Here is a 26,464-nt window from a genome sequence, read left to right as displayed (position 1 = left end):
CACATGGTGGAGCGTGATCTGCTCTGTGTGTGTGTGTGTGTGAGAGAGAGTGTCCTGTAGCCACTGGGTCACAGGTTAGAGAGCCTTGGAGCCAGACTGAAGCCGTACCTGCTCCTTGAGAGGCTCTGAACCATAGACTGTATAAGAACATGGACATCACCCATTGGTTTGTGCTGTTTTGAAGCCTCGCATTTGGCATTTTGACCGTGGCCATCTTGGTTATTTGGATCCAGAAGCAGCTAGCGTGAGACCAGGGGGGGGTTTCCCACAGAGCCACAGCGCCGCCTGCTATTGGTCCGTGATCACTGGGCAGGCGACCTGTCAATCATGCCCAAAAGCGTAGTCTGCTTTATCGTTTATTTAATGAAAATAAATATGTCCGCTTTCAACACTGTAGCCGTCACTGCCCACATACTTCCATGCGTCCTTCACGTTGGTATCATGTTAAGCAATACATCCACTAGTGGGCAGTATAGAGTCAATGCAGAGTACCGACAAAAAGCTCCGTATTTAACGTTTAACAAGTAGCACAAAGTGGCATCAGTCGTACCAAATTGTCTCCAAATACTTCAGGATTCAACACGTTAACATTGTTCCTCAGTCTCAATAAGTGGCTCTATTTGTTGTTAGTAGCTTTGAGAAATAAACGTACAGCTGGGTGTGAAACATCACACAACAACGTTTTCCTACAGTTTTCAGAAGGTACTTTCTTCTTGGGTTTGGTGATGAACGCTGGTGAGACATGGCGAGTCTGAAGAACACATGGGCAGACTCAAGATACTTTTCTCCATCTTTGGTTTGTGACTGTTATCAAGTTGTCCTCTGAGGGAAGCCGGAAAGGCCTGCTTTCTGCTGTCCCATCTCTGGAGTTAGACTCAATTAGCACTAACAGGAAATACCATGCTAAGTATATCTGGGCCACTTCCTGTCTCTACAGGACAAAGACCTGAATCCTTCTCTCTATCTCTCTCTGCCTCTCTTGTTTCCAAGTCTCTACGTTTTCTTAAACAATCTGCTCATTTCACCGGTTTTCAAGCTTTCAGCTCTCCAGACAAACGCTGCAGAATGAAACGCCCAGCGTCTCTTGTGATTGGCTCTCACTCGCTCTACGGAAATTATGTCAGACTGTGAGGTCAAAAGTAGGTTCTCGTAGTATTGACCATCTGAAGCTGAGGTGACCAGTATGTTCTAGTAGTATTCACCATCTGAAGCTGAGGTGACCAGTATGTTCTAGTAGTATTGACCATCTGAAGCTGAGGTGAACAGTATGTTCTAGTAGTATTGACCATCTGAAGCTGAGGTGAACAGTATGTTCTAGTACTATTGACCATCTGATGCTGAGGTGAACAGTATGTTCTAGTAGTATTGACCATCTGAAGCTGAGGTGACCAGTATGTTCTAGTAGTATTCACCATCTGAAGCTGAGGTGAACAGTATGTTCTAGTAGTATTGACCATCTGAAGCTGAGGTGAACAGTATGTTCTAGTAGTATTGACCATCTGAAGCTGAGGTGAACAGTATGTTCTAGTAGTATTTACCATCTGAAGCTGAGGTGAACAGTATGTTCTAGTAGTATTCACCATCTGAAGCTGAGGTGAACAGTATGTTCTAGTAGTATTGACCATCTGAAGCTGAGGTGAACAGTATGTTCTAGTAGTATTGACCATCTGAAGCTGAGGTGAACAGTATGTTCTAGTACTATTGACCATCTGATGCTGAGGTGAACAGTATGTTCTAGTAGTATTGACCATCTGAAGCTGAGGTGAACAGTATGTTCTAGTACTATTGACCATCTGATGCTGAGGTGAACAGTATGTTCTAGTAGTATTGACCATCTGAAGCTGAGGTGAACAGTATGTTCTAGTAGTATTGACCATCTGAAGCTGAGGTGAACAGTATGTTCTAGTAGTATTCACCATCTGAAGCTGAGGTGAACAGTATGTTCTAGTAGTATTGACCATCTGAAGCTGAGGTGAACAGTATGTTCTAGTAGTATTGACCATCTGAAGCTGAGGTGAACAGTATGTTCTAGTACTATTGACCATCTGATGCTGAGGTGAACAGTATGTTCTAGTAGTATTGACCATCTGAAGCTGAGGTGAACAGTATGTTCTAGTAGTATTGACCATCTGAAGCTGAGGTGACCAGTATGTTCTAGTAGTATTCACCATCTGAAGCTGAGGTGAACAGTATGTTCTAGTAGTATTGACCATCTGAAGCTGAGGTGAACAGTATGTTCTAGTAGTATTGACCATCTGAAGCTGAGGTGAACAGTATGTTCTAGTAGTATTTACCATCTGAAGCTGAGGTGAACAGTATGTTCTAGTAGTATTCACCATCTGAAGCTGAGGTGAACAGTATGTTCTAGTAGTATTGACCATCTGAAGCTGAGGTGAACAGTATGTTCTAGTAGTATTGACCATCTGAAGCTGAGGTGAACAGTATGTTCTAGTACTATTGACCATCTGATGCTGAGGTGAATAGTATGTTCTAGTAGTATTGACCATCTGAAGCTGAGGTGAACAGTATGTTCTAGTACTATTGACCATCTGATGCTGAGGTGAACAGTATGTTCTAGTAGTATTGACCATCTGAAGCTGAGGTGAACAGTATGTTCTAGTACTATTGACCATCTGAAGCTGAGGTGACCAGTATGTTCTAGTAGTATTGACCATCTGAAGCTGAGGTGAACAGTATGTTCTAGTAGTATTGACCATCTGAAGCTGAGGTGACCAGTATGTTCTAGTAGTATTGACCATCTGAAGCTGAGGTGAACAGTATGTTCTAGTAGTATTGACCATCTGAAGCTGAGGTGAACAGTATGTTCTAGTAGTATTGAACATCTGAAGCTGAGGTGGACAGTATGTTCTAGTAGTATTTACCATCTGAAGCTGAGGTGAACAGTATGTTCTAGTAGAATTTACCATCTGATGCTGAGGTGAACAGTATGTTCTAGTAGTATTGACCATCTGAAGCTGAGGTGACCAGTATGTTCTAGTAGTATTGACCATCTGATGCTGAGGTGAACAGTATGTTCTAGTAGTATTGACCATCTGATGCTGAGGTGAACAGTATGTTCTAGTAGTATTGACCATCTGAAGCTGAGGTGACCAGTATGTTCTAGTAGTATTGACCATCTGAAGCTGAGGTGAACAGTATGTTCTAGTAGTATTGACCATCTGAAGCTGAGGTGACCAGTATGTTCTAGTAGTATTGACCATCTGATGCTGAGGTGAACAGTATGTTCTAGTAGTATTGACCATCTGAAGCTGAGGTGAACAGTATGTTCTAGTAGTATTGACCATCTGAAGCTGAGGTGACCAGTATGTTCTAGTAGTATTGACCATCTGATGCTGAGGTGAACAGTATGTTCTAGTACTATTGACCATCTGAAGCTGAGGTATGTTCTAGTTAAGTAGTATTGACCATCTGAAGCTGAGGTGAACAGTATGTTAGTCATGGGACATGAACGCAACCTAAATCCCCCCCCCACACACACACACACACACACACACACACACACACACACACACACACACACACACACGCACACATGCACACACTCCTTTGTGACTGCCACCCCCCCTCTCTGTTTGTAACATGTCATATCTACACCCAGTCACCAAAGTCTATCTGTAGGATCTGCGGTCAGGAGAGAGGAATTTCACTAAGCTCCGAGATATCACAACTCCTCTAAACTCACACACACACACACACACACACACACACACACACACACACACATATATACACACACACACACACACACACACACACAGTCAGCTGGTGGGTTGGCATCATAAACCCGGTTATAGCGTCCTCAGCTGTTGTACTGAAACTGCGGCTGGACGGCGGCCATTTTGGGTCAAGGTTGGGTGTCGGTCGCCGTGAGTCATCTTCCTCTCATACGCCTCTGAGAGATAGCAGCAGGGTGCAGAGAGGGGCACAGTGCTAGGGGACTGAAAGGTCACGGGTTCGACCCCCTCAGCCGCCTCGTGTTGTCGAGCAGAACATGTGGAAGATGGAGCAGACCAGCAGTGGCGTCAGGTAGTTTGACTGCCGTGCGCATCGCAAAATGCTGCGAAAACTCTGATAGGACATCATAGTGTCGTTAAAGTGTTTACATGTCTACAACACACTTCAATAATACAATAAGCTAATGAGAAAATGTTCTTTGCATGCCAGCGTCTTATTCAGAGTATTCAGATGGAATCATCATCAGTGTGTGTGTGAACCTCCTCATTGTGAGTCACGCTGGAGAAGACATCAGCTAATGACTAACAAAATGTAAATCATCAGGATGGTAACAGGAACTTCCTGTGTCTTCCATTTGTGTCTTCCTGAAAGAATGCGTGGTATGCCTTACCTGGCAGGTCATTCTTCAGGTCGCCCCTCCCCTCCACCTTACATAAGAGCACAGAGCGGCTCTGTTCTCTGGGTGGAACCCAGCGAGCAGATAGGATGACAGCAGATAAGCTGAGGTAGCACAGGCTTCACAGTTACATCAGACTCCTAACAACAGCTGGCAAAACCATGGAGACCCACTGTAAATTAGCTGTGCACAAATTATACTGTATAACAATTAGGAGTGAAAGAGATACCTGATAAAGATGGTGGTGTGTGGGCATAGATACCTACATCCAATAAAGTGCACTGATAAGGTGGATTCGTTTCCAAATGTAGGTTACTATGACGCCGTAAACAAAGATTTAGTTTTAATCCGGTGCAGGCAGACTCTTAGATGTTCATTCATTGTTCTCACGGGCAGCTCAAAACCAGGCAGTATGTCTCATGTGAAGTGCGATGCGATCCTAACCTGTCTGTGAAAGTGCCACACGAGCAAACGCACTCAAATCCAGACTGAGGGCACTCACACATTCACTGCCCAACGGCATGTGAAGTTTGCATTGCGAACGATCGATAGACAGACAGACAGATACATAGAGACAGACAGACCGATAGATACATAGAGACAGACATTGAGACAGACAGACAGACAGATAGATAGATAGATAGACAGATAGATAGATAGATAGATAGATAGATAGATAGGGATCAGCTCACTTCTCTCAAGAGAAAAGGTGGAGTTGAGGGAAGAAAAGAAGATTTTCTTTCTAAAATTAAAGCACTTTTAAGATGCACATTTTCCCAAAGCACTGTTGTATGTTATTTTTAAATGCAGCCATTATTTTACTTGAAATGAGAAAAGAACATGTATTTATTAGTGTAGGCTAGTTATTTATAATTAATCCAGTTAAATATGAAAACTAAATAAACATGGTTGATGTTGGGTTTTGATTTAACAGTTAGTCATTGACTACATACAGACATTGTACCATTAAGCTACTGCAATCATTGAAGTAGCCTAAGTTCAATGGCACTGAATCATAACGCATCTACGTTACAATGTTCCGGACTTTTGCTTGAGGACATTTTCTCTAACTGGACCTCTATGAATTTTAATTGAGTGCCCCTGTGTTAGTCCATACAGCAGAACCGTGTAGAAGCTTGACTCCAAGACAACTGACGTTTTTTGGGACCTGACTTGACTTGACTTGAAAAATAAATAAATAACCAGCATAATGAAAGCCTCTTGAAGCCAAACAATCCCAAAGTGTCTTGAAAGGTAAAGCTAGCTCAAATTAGCAGAAACCGTTTAGCCTTCAAAATAAAAGTGTATCTAAACACAAGATCGGGTCCCCGTCCGATCTGGATCGGGGATGAAATGATCAGTCAGTTCTGAGCACAGCGCAGTCATACGTCTTTGAGACACAGTCATCTGTTCTCAGCATCTGTCGTGAACAGCTGAGAAGCACCAATATGGCCGCCAGAGGATGTGTTACCTGAAAGTCCAGCTGTTTCCTCTCCATCTCTCTCCTCTGAAAGGCTGTTTCAGGTCTGGATCAGAAGTCAAACAGCTCTGCTGGAAGAGATTTCGAAAGATCTCGTCCATTTCCTTGTTTAGAATGTTCTTTTCCTTTTATTCATGTTTCCACATGTAACATTGTTGATGATGCATTCCATACACACTTCCATTCACTTACTGTAGTAGATTGCCTGCCTCTGTAGCTGTGGCCAGAGGTTGTTGTTGGAGCCACAGTGGCCTGTCGATGGCTATCATAGCTAATTGTCCACATTAGTGGAGTCAAGTGGTTCCAGATGGCTAGTAGTAACTAGCCACATGCTATACGAGGGATCAGCTGAGCAGCATTTTGGTAAACAAACCACGTCACTGGGTGGCAATGGAACTCTATGGAGCCCAAGTGGCGCGAGGCGTGAGTGTCTGCTCTAGCCGGCTTGACTGACTCTGTTTACATTTTAAAAACAGCGACAGTTCACACAACTTTAACACGACATGCTCTCACTCAGAATCTCAAAATATAAGCGATGTATAGTTTTTCAGATATTAACGTTTGTTTGGCACAACTCTACTATTAACTGCCACGGTGTTCCGCATTTCTGGGTGTCAAGTGACGTCACGCTGATTCGTCCTATTATCTGTGGATGCTTAGTCTCTCTGTGACAGAACATAGACTGCAGCTTGTTTAGTCTCTCTGTGACAGAACATAGACTGCAGCTTGTTTAGTCTCTCTGTGACAGAACATAGACTGCAGCTTGTTTAGTCTCTCTGTGACAGAACATAGACTGCAGCTTGTTTAGTCTCTCTGTGACAGAACATAGACTGCAGCTAGTTGTGCAGCTGTTGCTGGGCTCAACAGTGTGGTGAACAGGCTTGACCAGACTCCTTAACCTTGTGTGACACAGCTGGATTCACGTGCGATCATGACATCACGATCACAATGAAAGATCCATCTTACCACGCTCCAATCTATTGGCTTGAATCCAGCTAGGGGCGGGCTTTAGGTGTGACACCAGCGTGAGCGAGCCATGTGATCGACGTGATAGACAGATGGTTTATCCAATCACCTGCCAGGTATCTTTTTTTAAGTGCCTGCTGTTTGAAGCGGTTTCCTGGGTGACTTGTTAGCATCAGGTTACAGACTGCGTCACGATGCAAATTCTAAAAATGCTAAAAGACTGATATTCATGGATGCTGGGCACCAGGAAGGCAAATGAGATGCTTCAGTCCCTGAAGGTTAGTGAAAATCCAATGCCGACCAAGATAAGACCTGGTTGCTCCACGTCGTCATGGACGACACTGAGAAGGCTTTCTGTTGAGATGCTGAGAACAAAGACGGCTAAATCTGTGTTTTATCTATTTTTACTCTGGACTCAGGAAGACCAAAAGACACAGGCTGACTGATGCACCTGTGGTAAACGGTAAAGGAAACCCAGCTGTGTTTGCCCTGCTCTCACTCTGTTCAGCTGCACAGAGAGACAGACAGGGGAGGAAGTGGAGGAGCCTCTGGTCTGCTGCTCTCACTCTGTTCAGCTGCACAGAGAGACAGACAGGGCAGGAAGAGGAGGAGCCTCTGGTCTGCTGCTCTCACTCTGTTCAGCTGCACAGAGAGACAGACAGGGGAGGAAGTGGAGGAGCCTCTGGTCTGCTGCTCTCACTCTGTTCAGCTGCACAGAGAGACAGACAGGAGAGGAAGTGGAGGAGCCTCTGGTCTGCTGCTCTCACTCTGTTCAGCTGCACAGAGAGACAGACAGGGGAGGAAGTGGAGGAGCCTCTGGTCTGCTGCTCTCAGCATCACAGACTCACAGCTGATGGATGATGGCAAACCTGGAGACAAAGGGCTATATATACTGAAGCTAAAGCTAGGCTAAAAGTAGAAACTGCTCTGTTGTTCAGTCAGAACAGAGAGGAGGAAGAAGCAGCGACCTCTCACTCTGCCTCTACTTCCAGAACCCACAGATGGTCCTGACTGCTCTGTCTGTTGGTGGTAATTAAAGCTGCAACGATTAATCGATGAGTTGATCGACAAAAGAATACTTATTTTTATTTTTATAATCAAGTAAATTCTCTGGTTCCAGCTTCTAAACTGATTATCTGTGGGTTGTGGGTTTACTGGAACACGGTCAACTCCGGTGTGACGGAGTTGACCCTGTGAATTCCTAGTTCCCAGTGCAGCAGGATGGCAGCAGGAAAACACAACTACTGAAAGGAGCCAGGAATGCAAGTGTTTTAGGATGGAATTTTCCTTTCACACACTTTTACAGATTGTAAGATTTATTTTTTACTATGGAGTGATTCATCCTCCAGAACAGAGACGCTCTTTGTTCCAAGGCAGCACCCTGGGGTGTGGAGTGCTGTAGGGTGCTGCTGTCTTTGTCAGGAAGGATGCTGCTAAACACGCTCCATGTGAGCTTTATTTGACTTCCTGTTTAACAGAGAGACAGAGAATCCAGGCTAACACACACACACACACATATACACATACACACACACACACACACACACACACACACACACACACACACACACACACACACACACACACACACAGTATAATCCCTGTGTGTTTTCTCTGTAATCTGTCTCAGCTGCTCCTGGATTTATGTATGTTTATGTTTGAGTTAACTTGTGTCATCACGCATCTGTCTGTTAGAAAGCTGCTTTTAAATTACAATATGTCTTTCTTTCATCTCTCTTGCTCTCTATCTGTCTCTCTCTCTGTGTCTCTCTCTCTCTCTGTCTGTCTCTCTTTGTGTCTCTCTGTCTCTCTCTCTCTCTGTCTGTCTCTCTGTTTCTCTCTGGCTCTCTGTCTCTTTCTGTCTGATAATTCTGTTCAAAAAGCTTTATTGACATGACAGCTGTGTGACAATATTGCCAAAGCAAATGTGCAGTGATGCTGCTCATCCATCAACATGAAGGGAAGGAAAAACATACTTTTGTCTCAGAAAACAAACAGGACAGAAATCATAATGTGAAATAACAGACGGACAATAGGACTTCTCTCTGTTGTTCTCATGTTTTCATGTGTTTTAGCAGCACTCTGTTGGTCAGTTGGTCCCAAAATGTAAAAAAAATACGAAGAAAAAAACATACACAGCCTGGTCCATTGCCGACTAGATGTTGTATTCCAAACTGTAACACACACGTCATTACGGCTATCTCCATGTCAGAGATGGGGACTTGGACTTGAGTCACACTTAAGTCACACACACAGTGACTTCAGTTTTGACTTGAGACTTGTCCTCAAAGACTTGAGGTTTGGGACTTGTGAACAATCTGTGTGTGTGTGTGTGTGTGTGTGTGTGTTTGTGTGTGTGTTAGGGCTGCACGATTATGGCAAAAATCATAATCACGATTATTTTGATTGATATTGAGATCACGATTATTTAACACGATTACTCATTGACATTGAGAACATCATGAATTTATTGAACATTTACACTGGCTTTTTATTTAACATTGGATGTCTTTGGATTTTAGATATAATTGAAAATAAATAAGTGAAAATAAATAATAAAAGTGCAAAGATTTAGAAATAAAATAAAAACTAAAATAAATATACAGTATAGGCCTACTATGTTGCAGTGAACTGCCACAACCAACTGCAACTATTAATCTACCTTCAATATGTTGGTAAACATCTGAACTAGTAGTCCTTAAACCTCAAAACTAACCAAATGAGAACGCTATTGAGTAACGTTCGTTTACATTAAATTACTCATTTGGCAGATGGTTTTATCCAAAGCGACTTACGTCGTTTAGGTTCATAATAGGCTATTGTTAATGTTTATCTGTGAGCTCGTTAGCTGTTGAATATGCGGTCGCATTGTAAAGAGTGTCCTGAATCGATGACTGTGTTGCGGTGGCAGTAACTAGATGGGGCTTTGTCTTTTTGTTCGTTTAGCGTTTATTGCTTGGTCATAGACCACTTTGTGAGTGGATTTCAAGTGATTAAAGAAAGAGGGAGAGGTCGTGTTGCGGGGTGCAGCCGCGACCGCGCATATCTTGCACTGTTTGTTCCAAGTCTGTGGCTGTGATTGACAGGTGGGTCAAAACTCGCATCGCAATTCCGTGCTGTATATTCGCATCGCTCTTGATGTGTGGACCTTTAAACTCGGCGAAACCATAGTGTTTCCACCCCACATATGTTGTTTTACCTCTCCTCTCGACCAGCGGCTCTCTTTCTGTGACTTCTGTTATCTTATTCTTGTGCTACCACGGAAATAAGCAGGGAGGAGAAACTTGCAGTGGCTCTCTGTTCACATGACAGTCATGACAGGAAGCAGCTACTCTTCTATAACCAGCGCTTGTGGGATGGTGCCCTAACCTTCTTCCAGCTGAAGAGTATTAGACGTCTAGCCAGTAATGTAGAGAATGCTATAGCTTCAGCTTGGTGAGTTGGAATTGATGTCTCCTGTGGGACTACACCAAACAGAGCGGTCAATGGATTGGGATCAATGACTCTGTCGCACATAAAGGAAAATGTGTTAAATACACCTGTCCAGAGTGGGGTCAGTTTGGGGCACAGCCAGAACATGTGACTGAGGGTAGCTGGGTCTCGATCAAAATCGTTGTATGTCGATTATCTTGTTTTCATAATCGTGGACAGCCCAAATCGTAATCATGATTAAAATTTGATTAATCGCCCAGCCCTAGTGTGTGTGTGTGTGTGTGTGTGTGTCTCAGAGACTTGACTTGGACTTGAGCTGAGAGACTTGACTTGGACTTGTGACCAAAGACTTGAGACTCAACCCTGGACTTGAGCTCAAAGACTTGAGAATTGACTTGGGCTTGAGCTCAAAGACTTGAGACTTGACTTGGACTTGAGCTCAAAGACTTGTGACTTGACTTAGACTTGAGCTCAGAGACTTGAGACTTGACTTGGACTTGAGCTCAAAGACTTGTGACTTGACTTAGACTTGAGCTCAGAGACGTGAGACTTGACTTGGACTTGAGCTCAAAGACTTGTGACTTGACTTGGACTTGCCCCTCAGGGACTTGAGACTTGAGCTCAAAGACTTAAGACTTGGTTTGGACTTGCCCCTCAAAGACTTGATACTTGACCTCAAAGACTTGTGACTTGACTTGGACTTGCCTCTCAGGGACTTGACCTGGACTTGAGCTCAAAGACTTGAGACTTGACCTGGACTTTACCAAAATGCTGATCGGCTGATAGCAGCCTATAAGGCTTATAGGCGCTATATAGCCGCTATACTATAGCATGTGATTACAACAGAAAAAAAATACAGAAAGTGTGCCACAACATGCAGCAGGCCTACAGTGTTTTAAATTGAAACCTTTTGCAGTCTTAACTCCTGGATCTTGGTCGATGGCGCTGCCAAACGTCCTGGTTGGTCTTCACAGCACCAAGCCGCTCACAGCTTTTCTCTCTCTGTGTCTGTCAGAAGCTTCAGCTCATCTCAACTGATCTGATATTATGTGACCCACTGGAATGTGCTGATGATGGCCAGCTTTCCTCACAAGTCTGTCCCTCTCTCTCCTGCTGAGAGTCAGAACACTGTTGACGTCTTTTCAGGAGAGTTTCTGTGAAGGGATGTTTATTTTTGGTTTTTCAATTCATGACAAAACAAAGAAGAGAAAAGGCTGTTTGGTGTTTGATTTGGACACGCAAAACTGTACCAATCTGCTTCAGCAGGAAACAAACTAGACAGTGGTCAGTTCTTAACTGCTTATTAGTATTCAAGAGTTTACTGAAAGCATGAATATTACTGGAACACAAATATGATGTTAAAGTGGAAGACTTATTGAAGTATAAAGGACACTTTGTTGTGATCAATTATTTATTGTGTCAACAAATAAATACAAAACGCAATACAAAATACACCAAAATAAATGGACAGATCTGGAGAGACGAAACAGGCGCAAACCAGTACATGATTAACTGATTACTGATTAACTTTCCACGCCCACACTGGCCAAAAGTGGGCGTGGCAATGGGCGGTAGCCAATCACAAAAAGGCATCTACGTTCCAAATGGATTCACGTAACACCAGCCTGTGGCAGAGGTATGCTCTCTAGTTTAGAACTGTGATTAAACTCGAGTCGGACCACGTGTGCATTACACGGTTTCAATGCATACCTGTTGGCCAATCAGGGAAGAGTATTGACCCAGACCTATAATACAAATTATTGATGGTTGGTCCAGTCAGTGTCCTGTTTTTTTTTTTTGTGCATATTTTTAGCGGGGTGTTCCTGGAGGAAACCCCAGGGGAGCACGGGGAGAACATGTAAACTCCACACAGAAAGGCCCTTTTTGATGAGCCCACCTGGGCCGTAGGCGCTGAGGACATGGAACTGGGGGACACACCCTCAGCGCCCACAGCGTCCCACGCGGGAATCAAACCCAGGGCCTTCTTGCTGTGAGGCGACAGCGCTACCACTGCGCCACCGTGCCCCCTCGAGGAAATGTTTTACTTCCCAGAACAACATTAACTGTGTGTGTGTGTGTGTGTGTTCTCAGTACAGTGTGTCTTGTAAACACTGCACTTCCTTGTTGTCTTTAGCTGTCATCAGCCAGTGGCCATGCCAAGGAGGCACTCGGCCAATCAGCATGTTGATCCAGCGCATAATTACGTGATACATTCTCATAACCTTTGAAGGGACTAAAATATACTGCACCACTTGGACTGATGCCAAGTTATTAGCATCAGTCCCAGGAAGAAGAGATATTGTAGCTCAATGGGCCCTGCCTGGATAAATAAAGGATAATAAATAAATAAATAAATAATGGATCAATATATATTATATATATAAACGATATAGGAATTTTCCAGGGAAAGAAGGACCCATGCATTTGAGTCTAGAAAGAAAGAAACAAAATCACTGTTGTGTGGTATCAGTCGTAATAGAGGGTAGCAACACAGACATTTATTTGAGGAAGTTGCAGTATATTACTTTTTTTTTTTTTATTCCCACCACCCGTCACTGCTCCACCCTCTGCCGATCTGGGGAGAGCCGAGACTAGCACCATACTTCCTCCAACATGTGCGCAGTTGCCAGCCGAGCACGTTGTGGGAGGATCACGCTATTCCCACCAGTCCCTTGCGCCCCAACCAGGCGCCCCAACTGACCAGAGGAGGATATATTCAAAACAATCTGTTTCCCTGTGCGGTGCGCAGTGCGCACTTTGCCTGCCCATTCATTGGAGAGACCAAAATTCCAAGATACAATATGTGAAGTTTCTCAAAGTTGAAACTACCTCTGCAGTAGTAGCCTACAATGAAACAAGACAGACTTAATGGACTGGCAACAATCTCCATATAAAATGAACTGCCAGAGAGAATCCTAATAGAGGATGATTGGATTTATTTAAAGACCTTTGCTGACGCAGCCCCCACTGGTGTCCACTTCTGAAAGGTAAACAAGCTTTATTTGCCAACAGCTCGTAACAACAACTCGCCTTTGTTTAAGTTGTGAATCTGCTGATGATATATAGGCTAAATTGCCGTGCGCACAATTCCATGTGTGTGTTTTACGCACATGAGAAAGTGGTAGATAAGAGAGATTTGCATAGTTTGAGGGTCTGAAAAATGTGATTATTTGGAAAATAGCTGTGCTGTATCATGATTGCTGTGGTTATTGGAGTTATTATGCAGACCTGTGCACACCTGTGGCGCGTTATTTTTGTAGGTAGGCTATATGGATGTGCAAAATGCCTGCATATTGCGTCATGCATACTTTGATGCTGGTATGGTGTTGCCAATTGGGGGCGGCATAATTTGCTCTCGCCTAGAGCGGCAGAATGGCACGCGCCGGCCCTGTTTGAATGCAATGTATTTTTCATATGGGGACCATATGAATGGTGACTCGCTGTTTCCAGAGAGCTGATTGGTAAGCAGGTGGGTCTTTCATGGGTTTTGATCTTATCCTCTGAACTTAACCTGCTACAAAGCAGGTTAGCCGTAGAGCATAAGTTGCTATGGTGATCTATCTCGATAAGGAGTTAACTAGCGTCGTGGTACGGCAAAACTAAGGTTAAACCTGAAGTTACCTCGCTAAGCCAGTAATCTTGTTTCGTGGTACAGGCTACAGGTCTTCTAAAAGCTGTGTGATGAGAGGGCACACATTAACAAATGCTCCCGCCTCCCGGAGCATTTGAAGACTGTGGAAGAGAGAGACTGGCTTGAGAGACTCAATCTCACATGAACCATATTTAGAAATACAACTTCCTTCATATTTGTGCTGCGGCTGCAACAGGTGAGTCAGAAGGGCGTGGCCCCTGTATGAGAGACAGCAGTGAAAGAAAAGTGTGTCGCAGTTAGTTCAGACTGAATCCATTTTGTAAGAGCAGAGCAGGAGGGACACGGCTGAAGCAGGGTGAGTGTTATTACATTGTTGTTGTTGTTGTCGTCGTCGTCGTTGTTGACGTCGTTGTCGTCGTCGTTGTTGTTGTTGTTGTTATTATTATTAATTTATTCAGGGATTCAAACTGGTCACCTTTACAATCCCAAAATAGGACACATAAGTTAATGGTTTTTGGGTGGTTTTGTGTGTCTGCCCCCCCTGGCTGGTATCTGTCACCTTTTTCTTTCACTGTCCATGTTTGCACACCTGAAGTCTCAGAGTCACTTGTCTGCTGTTACTGATCGCAGGGCTGTAGCATTCACCTGTCCGTATTTCTACGGACAGTTACGTGAACACAAAAGATGTAATCATGAGATAATGACAGTAAAACAGAGAAGCTGACGTGGGCCTGTACTTCACAGAAGGCTGACATGACGCAGTTCATTATTAGTTTAATCCAGTTTTATTCCGTCATGATCTGAGACTCTGGGAGTTGTGGCCGTCTGTCAGTCACATGACTCCTCATAAAGAGAGAAATATATAGTTGATTGACTTTCTGCAGGCAGCTCAGTCAGAGCAGGGTGGAGAATTGACTTGCTTCATATTAGGCTTATAGAGGGCCTACTGTAACTATAGCCTACATGCTGCTTCATATTATGGCTTATAGAGGGCCTACTGTAACTGTAGCCTACATGCTGCTTCATATTAGGCTTATAGAGGGCCTACTGTAACTATAGCCTACATGCTGCTTCATATTAGGCTTATAGAGGGCCTACTGTAACTGTAGCCTACATGCTGCTTCATATTAGGCTTATAGAGGGCCTACTGTAACTATAGCCTACATGCTGCTTCATATTAGGCTTATAGAGGGCCTACTGTAACTATAGCCTACATGCTGCTTCATATTATGGCTTATAGAGGGCCTACTGTAACTATAGCCTACATGCTGCTTCATATTAGGCTTATAGAGGGCCTACTGTAACTATAGCCTACATGCTGCTTCATATTAGGCTTATAGAGGGCCTACTGTAACTGTAGCCTACATGCTGCTTCATATTATGGCTTATAGATGGCCTACTGTAACTATAGCCTACATGCTGCTTCATATTAGGCTTATAGAGGGCCTACTGTAACTATAGCCTACATGCTGCTTCATATTAGGCTTATAGAGGGCCTACTGTAACTATAGCCTACATGCTGCTTCATATTAGGCTTATAGAGGGCCTACTGTAACTATAGCCTACATGCTGCTTCATATTAGGCTTATAGAGGGCCTACTGTAACTGTAGCCTACATGCTGCTTCATATTAGGCTTATAGAGGGCCTACTGTAACTATAGCCTACACGCTGCTTCATATTAGGCTTATAGAGGGCCTACTGTAACTATAGCCTACATGCTGCTTCATATTATGGCTTATAGAGGGTAGGGATGGGCATCGAATTTCGAATTTTCGAATAATCGTTGTTATTATCAAGGTCGACTTTTATTATTGAAATTCGAAATTCGAATTTTTTTTTTTTTTTTTTTTTTTTTTTTTTTGTTGAGTGAAATGTTGCATTGTCTCCCCCGATTCTAAGTATAGTCAAATCGCTTGGTTTGAGCAAGTAAAACAATTTTTATAAGCATTTTAAGCAAGGTTTATGGAAAAATGAATGGCGGATGAAATCCCATGAAGAGGGAGAGGGGGTGACTTTGGCACCCCTTTGGCACTCAGACCTGAGCCTACTAAATATTTAATGAACCACTCATGATTGTCAAAACTGTTTTTTATTTTCGAAAATGTCAATGTCATGTAACATGTTCTTTACTTCAGTGGTGCAATGCTTGTTTGAGCTAAAAATCCACAGCAGAAGCTTTTTATATTAATTAATAAAGCCGTAGACTTAGAATCAGGGGAGACAATGCAACATTTCACTCACAAAAAAAAAAAGAAAGAAAAAAAAATACATTAAAAAAAAAAAAAAAAACATTTTTTTTTTTTTTTACATTTTTTTTTTTTTTTTCGAATTTCGAATTAAATTCGAATTTGAATTCGAATTTGGCCAGCGAATTTCGAATAGTGTTTTTGCTAGAAATGCCCATCCCTAATAGAGGGCCTACTGTAACTATAGCCTACATGCTGCTTCATATTAGGCTTATAGTGGGCCTACTGTAACTATAGCCTACATGCTGCTTCATATTAGGCTTATAGAGGGCCTACTGTAACTATAGCCTACATGCTGCTTCATATTAGGCTTATAGAGGGCCTACTGTAACTATAGCCTACATGCTGCTTCATATTAGGCTTATAGAGGGCCTACTGTAACTATAGCCTACATGCTGCTTCATATTAGGCTTATAGAGGGCCTACTGTAACTGTAGCCTACATGCTGCTTCATATTAGGCTTATAGAGGGCCTACTGTAACTATAGCCTACATGCTGCTTCATATTATGGCTTATAGAGGGCCTACTGTAACTATAGCCCACATGCTGCTTCATATTAGGCTTATAGAGGGCCTACTGTAACTATAGCCTACATGCTGCTTCATATTAGGCTTATAGAGGGCCTACTGTAACTGTAGCCTACGTGTGTCGACTTGCCTGCAGACTGCTTGTGTTGTGTCCCGCCTCTCGTCTCTGAGGACAGGCTGATTTCTCAGAAACCTGTTTCACTGAAATCTGTCTGTAACCACAGAGGTGCGCTGACAGTATCCACCTGACACTACAGACAGATGAGGATCTGTCTGTAACCACAGAGGTGCGCTGACAGTATCCACCTGACACTACAGACAGATGAGGATCTGTCTGTAACCACAAAGGTGCACTGACAGTATCCACCTGACACTACAGACAGATGAGGATCTGTCTGTAACCACAGAGGTGCACTGACAGTATCCACCTGACACTACAGACAGATGAGGATCTGTCTGTAACCACAAAGGTGCACTGACAGTATCCACCTGACACTACAGACAGATGAGGATCTGTCTGTAACCACAGAGGTGCGCTGACAGTATCCACCTGACACTACAGACAGATCTGTCTGTAACCACAGAGGTGCGCTGACATTATCCACCTGACACTACAGACAGATGAGGATCTGTCTGTAACCACAGAGGTGCGCTGACAGTATCCACCTGACACTACAGACAGAGGAGGATCTGTCTGTAACCACAGAGGTGCGCTGACAGTATCCACCTGACACTACAGACAGATGAGGATCTGTCTGTAACCACAGAGGTGCGCTGACAGTATCCACCTGACACTACAGACAGATGAGGATCTGTCTGTAACCACAGAGGTGCGCTGACAGTATCCACCTGACACTACAGACAGATGAGGATCTGTCTGTAACCACAGAGGTGCACTGACAGTATCCACCTGACACTACAGACAGATGAGGATCTGTCTGTAACCACAGAGGTGCACTGACAGTATCCACCTGACACTACAGACAGATGAGGATCTGTCTGTAACCACAGAGGTGCACTGACAGTATCCACCTGACACTACAGACAGATGAGGATCTGTCTGTAACCACAGACGTGCGCTGACAGTATCCACCTGACACTACAGACAGATGAGGATCTGTCTGTAACCACAGAGGTGCGCTGACAGTATCCACCTGACACTACAGACAGATCTGTCTGTAACCACAGAGGTGCGCTGACAGTATCCACCTGACACTACAGACAGATGAGGATCTGTCTGTAACCACAGAGGTGCGCTGACAGTATCCACCTGACACTACAGACAGATCTGTCTGTAACCACAGAGGTGCGCTGACAGTATCCACCTGACACTACAGACAGATCTGTCTGTAACCACAGAGGTGCGCTGACAGTATCCACCTGACACTACAGACAGATCTGTCTGTAACCACAGAGGTGCGCTGACAGTATCCACCTGACACTACAGACAGAGGAGGATCTGCTTGAAAATAAGTCTTTGACAAGAATGCAATTTTCTCATTCAAGACAAGTGTTGATAAAAAAAAGAATGAATCAGTGATGTGTGTGTGTGTGTGTGTGTGTGTGTGTGTGTGTGTGTGTGTGTGTGTGTGTATCACATTGAAATAGCACGGTGGACAGTAAGAGCGGTGCTGTGGGGGTTTGCCTTCAATGTCTTTGACCGGAGTTCGATTCCCAGCGTTTCAAAAGGACAAACGTGAGTCACATAAAAAAACACACATGACCAAACCATTTCCCTAACCTTAACCAAGTTGTTTTAATTGCATAAATTTAACCATTAAACCCCCCCCCCCCCGCCCAGTATAACTGGTTTACCTCAGACTGACTGAAGTAAGTAAAGTTTATTTGTATAGCACCTTTCACAGATACAAGATCACAAAGTCCAGAAGATGAGTAAGAAGGAGGAGGAAGAGGATGGCAGAGCAGAGTCTCCAGTACCCAGCTGTCTGTCTATGAAGACTGACTGGTCTAAAGATGAACCTCCATCCTTCAGTAATGAACCTGGACCTTCAGACACAAGGTAAGAGCACTGTTATACTGTAAGACTACCTGATTGAATATGGTTAAATTAGATTGTATTCATGAAATCTAGCTAGTAGTAAAGATATGAAGGGACACTGGAAAGAGAAAAATACATGCTCATTGCTATTTGAGTAGAGGAAAATACCATTATTTCATTCACCTAAAATAAGAATAGAATAAGAGAAATGTAAATGATCTCTGTAGGGAATTTGGATCAATGGAGCAACAAATAATATGAAGATATAGAAAAGCAAAATAAAATATAAGCCACAGTGGAGCAAATGGGTGGAATTAAATATAATGCAACTGACAATCCCAAACACAACAAGCATTTAATGTGTGATAAGATGGAAAATGTTTGTCCCTATGAAACCAAATATCAAAGCCTAAAACAGCTTATTGGTGACTTAAAACAATGCCTCCTTGGTCTCATCACATAATTATTAGCTCTCACATTTTGTTCACACATTTATCAGTCAAGTCCTACATACTGAGGTAATCATAGTTATCATTAATGCAACTTCTGGATCAATAATAGATATACAGACAACAAGAAACAGTCAAGTAGGAAAAGAGAGGGGCTTTAACTTACATCAATCAACCAGAAAGCCTCTCCTGAGTCCTGTCACATTTATGCATCATATACAGACTCACAGACTTGCCAAACTATAGTTAGTTAACATGAAATCTGTGGAATGGTTAAAAACAGAGTTTTAATGATTTCAACCTAAGTGTATGTAAACTTCTGACTTCGACGGTAGACAATGAGAAACAGTCAAGTAGGAAAGGGGAGGGGACTTAAATGACACGGCCAATCAACCGAAAAAACCTCTCCTGTCCTGAGTCAACCAAGTCATCACTCAGTCATGACTCAGGCACAACGTGCTTTTACCAAGTAGGACATGTTCCTCCTGCATCAACATGACATGTTCCTCCTGCATCAACATGACATGTTCCTCCTGCATCAACATGACATGTTCCTCCTGCATCAACATGACATGTTCCTCCTGCATCAACATGACATGTTCCTCCTGCATCAACATGACATGTTCCTCCTGCATCAACATGACATGTTCCTCCTGCATCAACATGACATGTTCCTCCTGCATCAACATGACATGTTCCTCCTGCATCAACATGTCATGTTCCTCCTGTATCAACATGACATGTTCCTCCTGTATCAACATGACATGTTCCTCCTGCATCAACATGACATGTTCCTCCTGCATCAACATGACATGTTCCTCCTGCATCAACATGACATGTTCCTCCTGCATCAACATGACATGTTCCTCCTGCATCAACATGACATGTTCCTCCTGCATCAACATGACATGTTCCTCCTGCATCAACATGACATGTTCCTCCTGTATCAACATGACATGTTCCTCCTGCATCAACATGACATGTTCCTCCTGCATCAACATGACATGTTCCTCCTGTATCAACATGACATGTTCCTCCTGCATCAACATGACATGTTCCTCCTGCATCAACATGACATGTTCCTCCTGTATCAACATGACATGTTCCTCCTGCATCAACATGACATGTTCCTCCTGTATCAACATGACATGTTCCTCCTGTATCAACATGACATGTTCCTCCTGTATCAACATGACATGTTCCTCCTGCATCAACATGACATGTTCCTCCTGCATCAACATGACATGTTGCTCCTGCATCAACATGACATGTTCCTCCTGCATCAACATGACATGTTCCTCCTGCATCAACATGACATGTTCCTCCTGCATCAACATGACATGTTCCTCCTGCATCAACATGACATGTTCCTCCTGCATCAACATGACATGTTCCTCCTGTATCAACATGACATGTTCCTCCTGCATCAACATGACATGTTCCTCCTGTATCAACATGACATGTTCCTCCTGTATCAACATGACATGTTCCTCCTGTATCAACATGACATGTTCCTCCTGCATCAACATGACATGTTCCTCCTGCATCAACATGACATGTTCCTCCTGCATCAACATGACATGTTCCTCCTGCATCAACATGACATGTTCCTCCTGCATCAACATGACATGTTCCTCCTGCATCAACATGACATGTTCCTCCTGCATCAACATGACATGTTCCTCCTGCATCAACATGACATGTTCCTCCTGCATCAACATGACATGTTCCTCCTGTATCAACATGACATGTTCCTCCTGTATCAACATGACATGTTCCTCCTGTATCAACATGACATGTTCCTCCTGCATCAACATGACATGTTCCTCCTGTATCAACATGACATGTTCCTCCTGCATCAACATGACATGTTCCTCCTGCATCAACATGACATGTTCCTCCTGCATCAACATGACATGTTCCTCCTGTATCAACATGACATGTTCCTCCTGCATCAACATGACATGTTCCTCCTGCATCAACATGACATGTTCCTCCTGCATCAACATGACATGTTCCTCCTGCATCAACATGACATGTTCCTCCTGCATCAACATGACATGTTCCTCCTGCATCAACATGACATGTTCCTCCTGCATCAACATGACATGTTCCTCCTGCATCAACATGACATGTTCCTCCTGCATCAACATGACATGTTCCTCCTGTATCAACATGACATGTTCCTCCTGCATCAACATGACATGTTCCTCCTGTATCAACATGACATGTTCCTCCTGCATCAACATGACATGTTCCTCCTGCATCAACATGACATGTTCCTCCTGCATCAACATGACATGTTCCTCCTGCATCAACATGACATGTTCCTCCTGCATCAACATGACATGTTCCTCCTGCATCAACATGACATGTTCCTCCTGCATCAACATGACATGTTCCTCCTGCATCAACATGACATGTTCCTCCTGCATCAACATGACATGTTCCTCCTGCATCAACATGACATGTTCCTCCTGCATCAACATGACATGTTCCTCCTGCATCAACATGACATGTTCCTCCTGCATCAACATGACATGTTCCTCCATGTTCCTCCTGCATCAACATGACATGTTCCTCCATGTTCCTCCTGCATCAACATGACATGTTCCTCCTGTATCAACATGACATGTTCCTCCTGCATCAACATGACATGTTCCTCCTGCATCAACATGACATGTTCCTCCTGTATCAACATGACATGTTCCTCCTGCATCAACATGACATGTTCCTCCTGTATCAACATGACATGTTCCTCCTGTATCAACATGACATGTTCCTCCTGCATCAACATGACATGTTCCTCCTGCATCAACATGACATGTTCCTCCTGCATCAACATGACATGTTCCTCCTGCATCAACATGACATGTTCCTCCTGCATCAACATGACATGTTCCTCCTGCATCAACATGACATGTTCCTCCTGCATCAACATGACATGTTCCTCCTGCATCAACATGACATGTTCCTCCTGCATCAACATGACATGTTCCTCCTGCATCAACATGACATGTTCCTCCTGCATCAACATGACATGTTCCTCCTGTATCAACATGTCATGTTCCTCCTGCATCAACATGACATGTTCCTCCTGCATCAACATGACATGTTCCTCCTGCATCAACATGACATGTTCCTCCTGCATCAACATGACATGTTCCTCCTGCATCAACATGACATGTTCCTCCATGTTCCTCCTGCATCAACATGACATGTTCCTCCTGCATCAACATGACATGTTCCTCCTGCATCAACATGACATGTTCCTCCTGCATCAACATGACATGTTCCTCCTGTATCAACATGACATGTTCCTCCTGCATCAACATGACATGTTCCTCCTGTATCAACATGACATGTTCCTCCTGCATCAACATGACATGTTCCTCCTGCATCAACATGACATGTTCCTCCTGCATCAACATGACATGTTCCTCCTGCATCAACATGACATGTTCCTCCTGCATCAACATGTCATGTTCCTCCTGCATCAACATGACATGTTCCTCCTGCATCAACATGTCATGTTCCTCCTGCATCAACATGACATGTTCCTCCTGCATCAACATGACATGTTCCTCCTGCATCAACATGACATGTTCCTCCTGCATCAACATGACATGTTCCTCCTGCATCAACATGACATGTTCCTCCTGCATCAACATGACATGTTCCTCCTGCATCAACATGACATGTTCCTCCTGCATCAACATGACATGTTCCTCCTGCATCAACATGACATGTTCCTCCTGCATCAACATGACATGTTCCTCCTGCATCAACATGACATGTTCCTCCTGCATCAACATGACATGTTCCTCCTGCATCAACATGACATGTTCCTCCTGCATCAACATGACATGTTCCTCCTGCATCAACATGACATGTTCCTCCTGCATCAACATGACATGTTCCTCCTGCATCAACATGACATGTTCCTCCTGCATCAACATGACATGTTCCTCCTGCATCAACATGTCATGTTCCTCCTGCATCAACATGACATGTTCCTCCTGCATCAACATGACATGTTCCTCCTGCATCAACATGACATGTTCCTCCTACATCAACATGACATGTTCCTCCTGCATCAACGTGACATGTTCCTCCTGCATCAACATGACATGTTCCTCCTGCATCAACATGACATGTTCCTCCTGCATCAACATGACATGTTCCTCCTGCATCAACATGACATGTTCCTCCTGCATCAACGTGACATGTTCCTCCTGCATCAACATGACATGTTCCTCCTGCATCAACATGACATGTTCCTCCTGCATCAACATGACATGTTCCTCCTGCATCAACATGTCATGTTCCTCCTGCATCAACATGACATGTTCCTCCTGCATCAACATGACATGTTCCTCCTGCATCAACATGACATGTTCCTCCTGTATCAACATGTCATGTTCCTCCTGCATCAACATGACATGTTCCTCCTGCATCAACATGACATGTTCCTCCTGCATCAACATGACATGTTCCTCCTGCATCAACATGACATGTTCCTCCTGTATCAACATGACATGTTCCTCCTGCATCAACATGACATGTTCCTCCTGCATCAACATGACATGTTCCTCCTGCATCAACATGACATGTTCCTCCTGCATCAACATGACATGTTCCTCCTGCATCAACATGACATGTTCCTCCTGCATCAACGTGACATGTTCCTCCTGCATCAACATGTCATGTTCCTCCTGTATCAACATGACATGTTCCTCCTGCATCAACATGACATGTTCCTCCTGCATCAACATGACATGTTCCTCCTGCATCAACATGACATGTTCCTCCTGCATCAACATGACATGTTCCTCCTGCATCAACATGACATGTTCCTCCTGCATCAACATGACATGTTCCTCCTATATCAACATGACATGTTCCTCCTGCATCAACATGACATGTTCCTCCTGCATCAACATGTCATGTTCCTCCTGCATCAACATGCCACATTGTGGTCCTGGACCAACACTGTGATCTACCAATCACAGCCCTCTGAAAATCATTTGGCCTGAGGCACAACATCCTCAGGGACTTCTACAGAGGCACCATTGAGAGCCTGCTGACTGGCTGCTTCACTACCGGGTACGGGAACTGTACCACCATGGACCACAAGGCGCTGAGAAGGGTGAGGTGCGCGGCCCAGCACGTGACAGGATGTGAGCTGCCAAAACTGCAGGAACTGTACGCTCAGCGGTGCCTCAGGAAGTTCTGGAAGATCATCAAGGGCATGACCCACCACCCGCACAACAGCCTGTTCTCCCTGTTCCTGTTGCCCTCAGGGAGAAGATACAGGGTCCCCAAAACACGCACAAACCTGCGGAATAGTTTCTTTCCCCAGGCCACGAGACTCCTCAATAAATAACACACACACATTTGAATGATTTATTTATGTCCACATAAATACGTATGCAATACGTATGTAAGTATGCAAATGACATAAACACTAATTATGCAATCAGATATTCGGAGACAGTCAGTTACATAAGTGCCCAATCGGCAACCACAATAATGCATAGGATAACAACCATAGATAACAACACACAGGATGATCACACACACACACACACACACACACACACACACACACACATACACACACACACACAATAGTGCAATAAACCTGTGATATTGTCATTTGCCCTCTTCCACTGACAAGTGGACACTGTGTGGATTTTTTTTATATTTATTCTATTTTATTCTATTTTAATACTTTATTACTTCTACTTTATTACCTTTCTTATTTTACTGTTTGCCTTACTTGCCCTTTACATACACAGTTTGCCCTATTTAACTGTTGCCTTATTTGTTGTTGGCTGTTGTGATTTTGTTTTCTAAAACAACAAGAATATCAAAGTACATGCATAATCTAAAAAATAAATAAACTGAAGAAAATAGTAGAATATGAGAACAAAACATTCATTTAAAGTTGTCTGTCCTTTCTAGAACTAATGATATGTATAAAACCTTTGTGTTTGCAGAGGTCAGCGCCACAGGCAGAGAGCAGAGTCTCCAGTACCCAGCTGTCTGTCTATGAAGAGTGACTGGTCTAAAGATGAACCTCCAGACTTCAGTAATGAACCTGGACCTTCAGACACAAGGTAAGAGCACTGTTATACTGGGAGCCTACCTGATCAAACTGGAGTAATATTGATGAATGGAAAATGTTGTGAAGTGGTGAAAAAGTTGTGATGAGCAGTAGACAGATTATTCACTGAATCCATATGAAACAGAGTTATTAGATAAATCACATTCAGGTCAGAAAAAGTCCATAGCACAGCACACTGACAACACGTCCACAAATCACTTGTCCTCAGGCGCACAAAAAAGCTGGAGCGCTGTGAAAATAGACACTGGGCGCTGCGCACTTTCTCTAGACGTCCGTGTGTGCCCGCATACGCTCTCCCACCATTGGAAACAACTGAAAATAGACGCCGGAGCTGATAAAAAGACGCTACGTGGACACAGGCCCTTAATTTACAAAAATGCCTTTTCCTCCGCTGTCTGGTCAGAGACTGCTGTTTTTGGTGAAAACGACCTACATTCAGGTGTCAATAACTAAAGAACGGATGAAGATAGAATCAAACTTTTTTTTGCTCCTATGAAAGACAGTCGAGGCTCTCTTCTTTCCTTTGGGATATTCAGTCTTTACGTAGTCATAGAAGAAAATATTCTGTGGGTCTTGGAATATTAATGAAAATTATCAAAAACCCTGGCAGTGGCTGGTGACTTTTCCTCTGAACCTCTGGTGGGGAATGAGTTAAAACAGCCTATCATCCCAAAAAGCCGAGCTGTTGAGTTCGACCACTTCACAAAATATCTTTCCTTTTCTTTTGATTTGCAGAGGTCAGTACTACTAATGATATGTATAAAACATTTGTGTTTGCAGAGGTCAGCACCACAGGCAGAGAGCAGAGTCTCCAGTACCCAGCTGTCTGTCTATGAAGACTGACTGGTCTAAAGACAGACCTCCAGACTTCAGTAATGAACCTGGACCTTCAGACACAAGGTAAGAGGACTGGTTATACTGGGAGCCTACATGATCAAACTTGAGTAATATTGATGAAGGAAACAAGTTGTGAAGTGGTGAAAAAAGTTGTGATCAGCAGTAGGCAGATTATTCACTGAATCTACAATATATGAAACAGAGTTATTAGAGAAATCACGTTCAGGGCTTCACATTAACATTTTTTGCGTGCACATGCACAACTCAAATCACATGAAACGTTGCTGCCCTTGTTGCACATAGGAAGAATACAGTTTCAATCCAATGGCTGCACCATCTCACCAGATGCGACGGTCGGGTGATAAAAAGTTAATATTGCTGTTTTATTTCAAACAAACTAAGTTGTGTATAAAATGATAAAAGGCTGAACTTG

The 26,464-nt window shown here is 43.5% G+C and overlaps 1 protein-coding gene across 1 annotated transcript in view; it reads left to right on the top strand.

Annotated features, from left to right (window-relative positions):
• LOC310791307 (uncharacterized protein) overlaps positions 1 to 26,464 on the top strand; it is a 125,701-nt gene that overhangs the window by 67,514 nt on the left and 31,723 nt on the right. The window contains exon 3 of the mRNA XM_083652999.1: positions 25,067 to 25,186. Coding sequence (XP_083509125.1) covers positions 25,067 to 25,186 — 120 coding nt within the window. The remainder of the gene's footprint in view (positions 1 to 25,066; positions 25,187 to 26,464) is intronic.

The sequence above is a fragment of the Poromitra crassiceps genome (assembly GCF_964638095.1).
Source record: "Poromitra crassiceps genome assembly, chromosome: 16".
NCBI lineage: Eukaryota > Metazoa > Chordata > Actinopteri > Beryciformes > Melamphaidae > Poromitra > Poromitra crassiceps.
The sequence above is the reverse complement of the archived record's forward strand: the minus strand, read 5'-3'. Positions and strand labels throughout refer to the sequence as shown.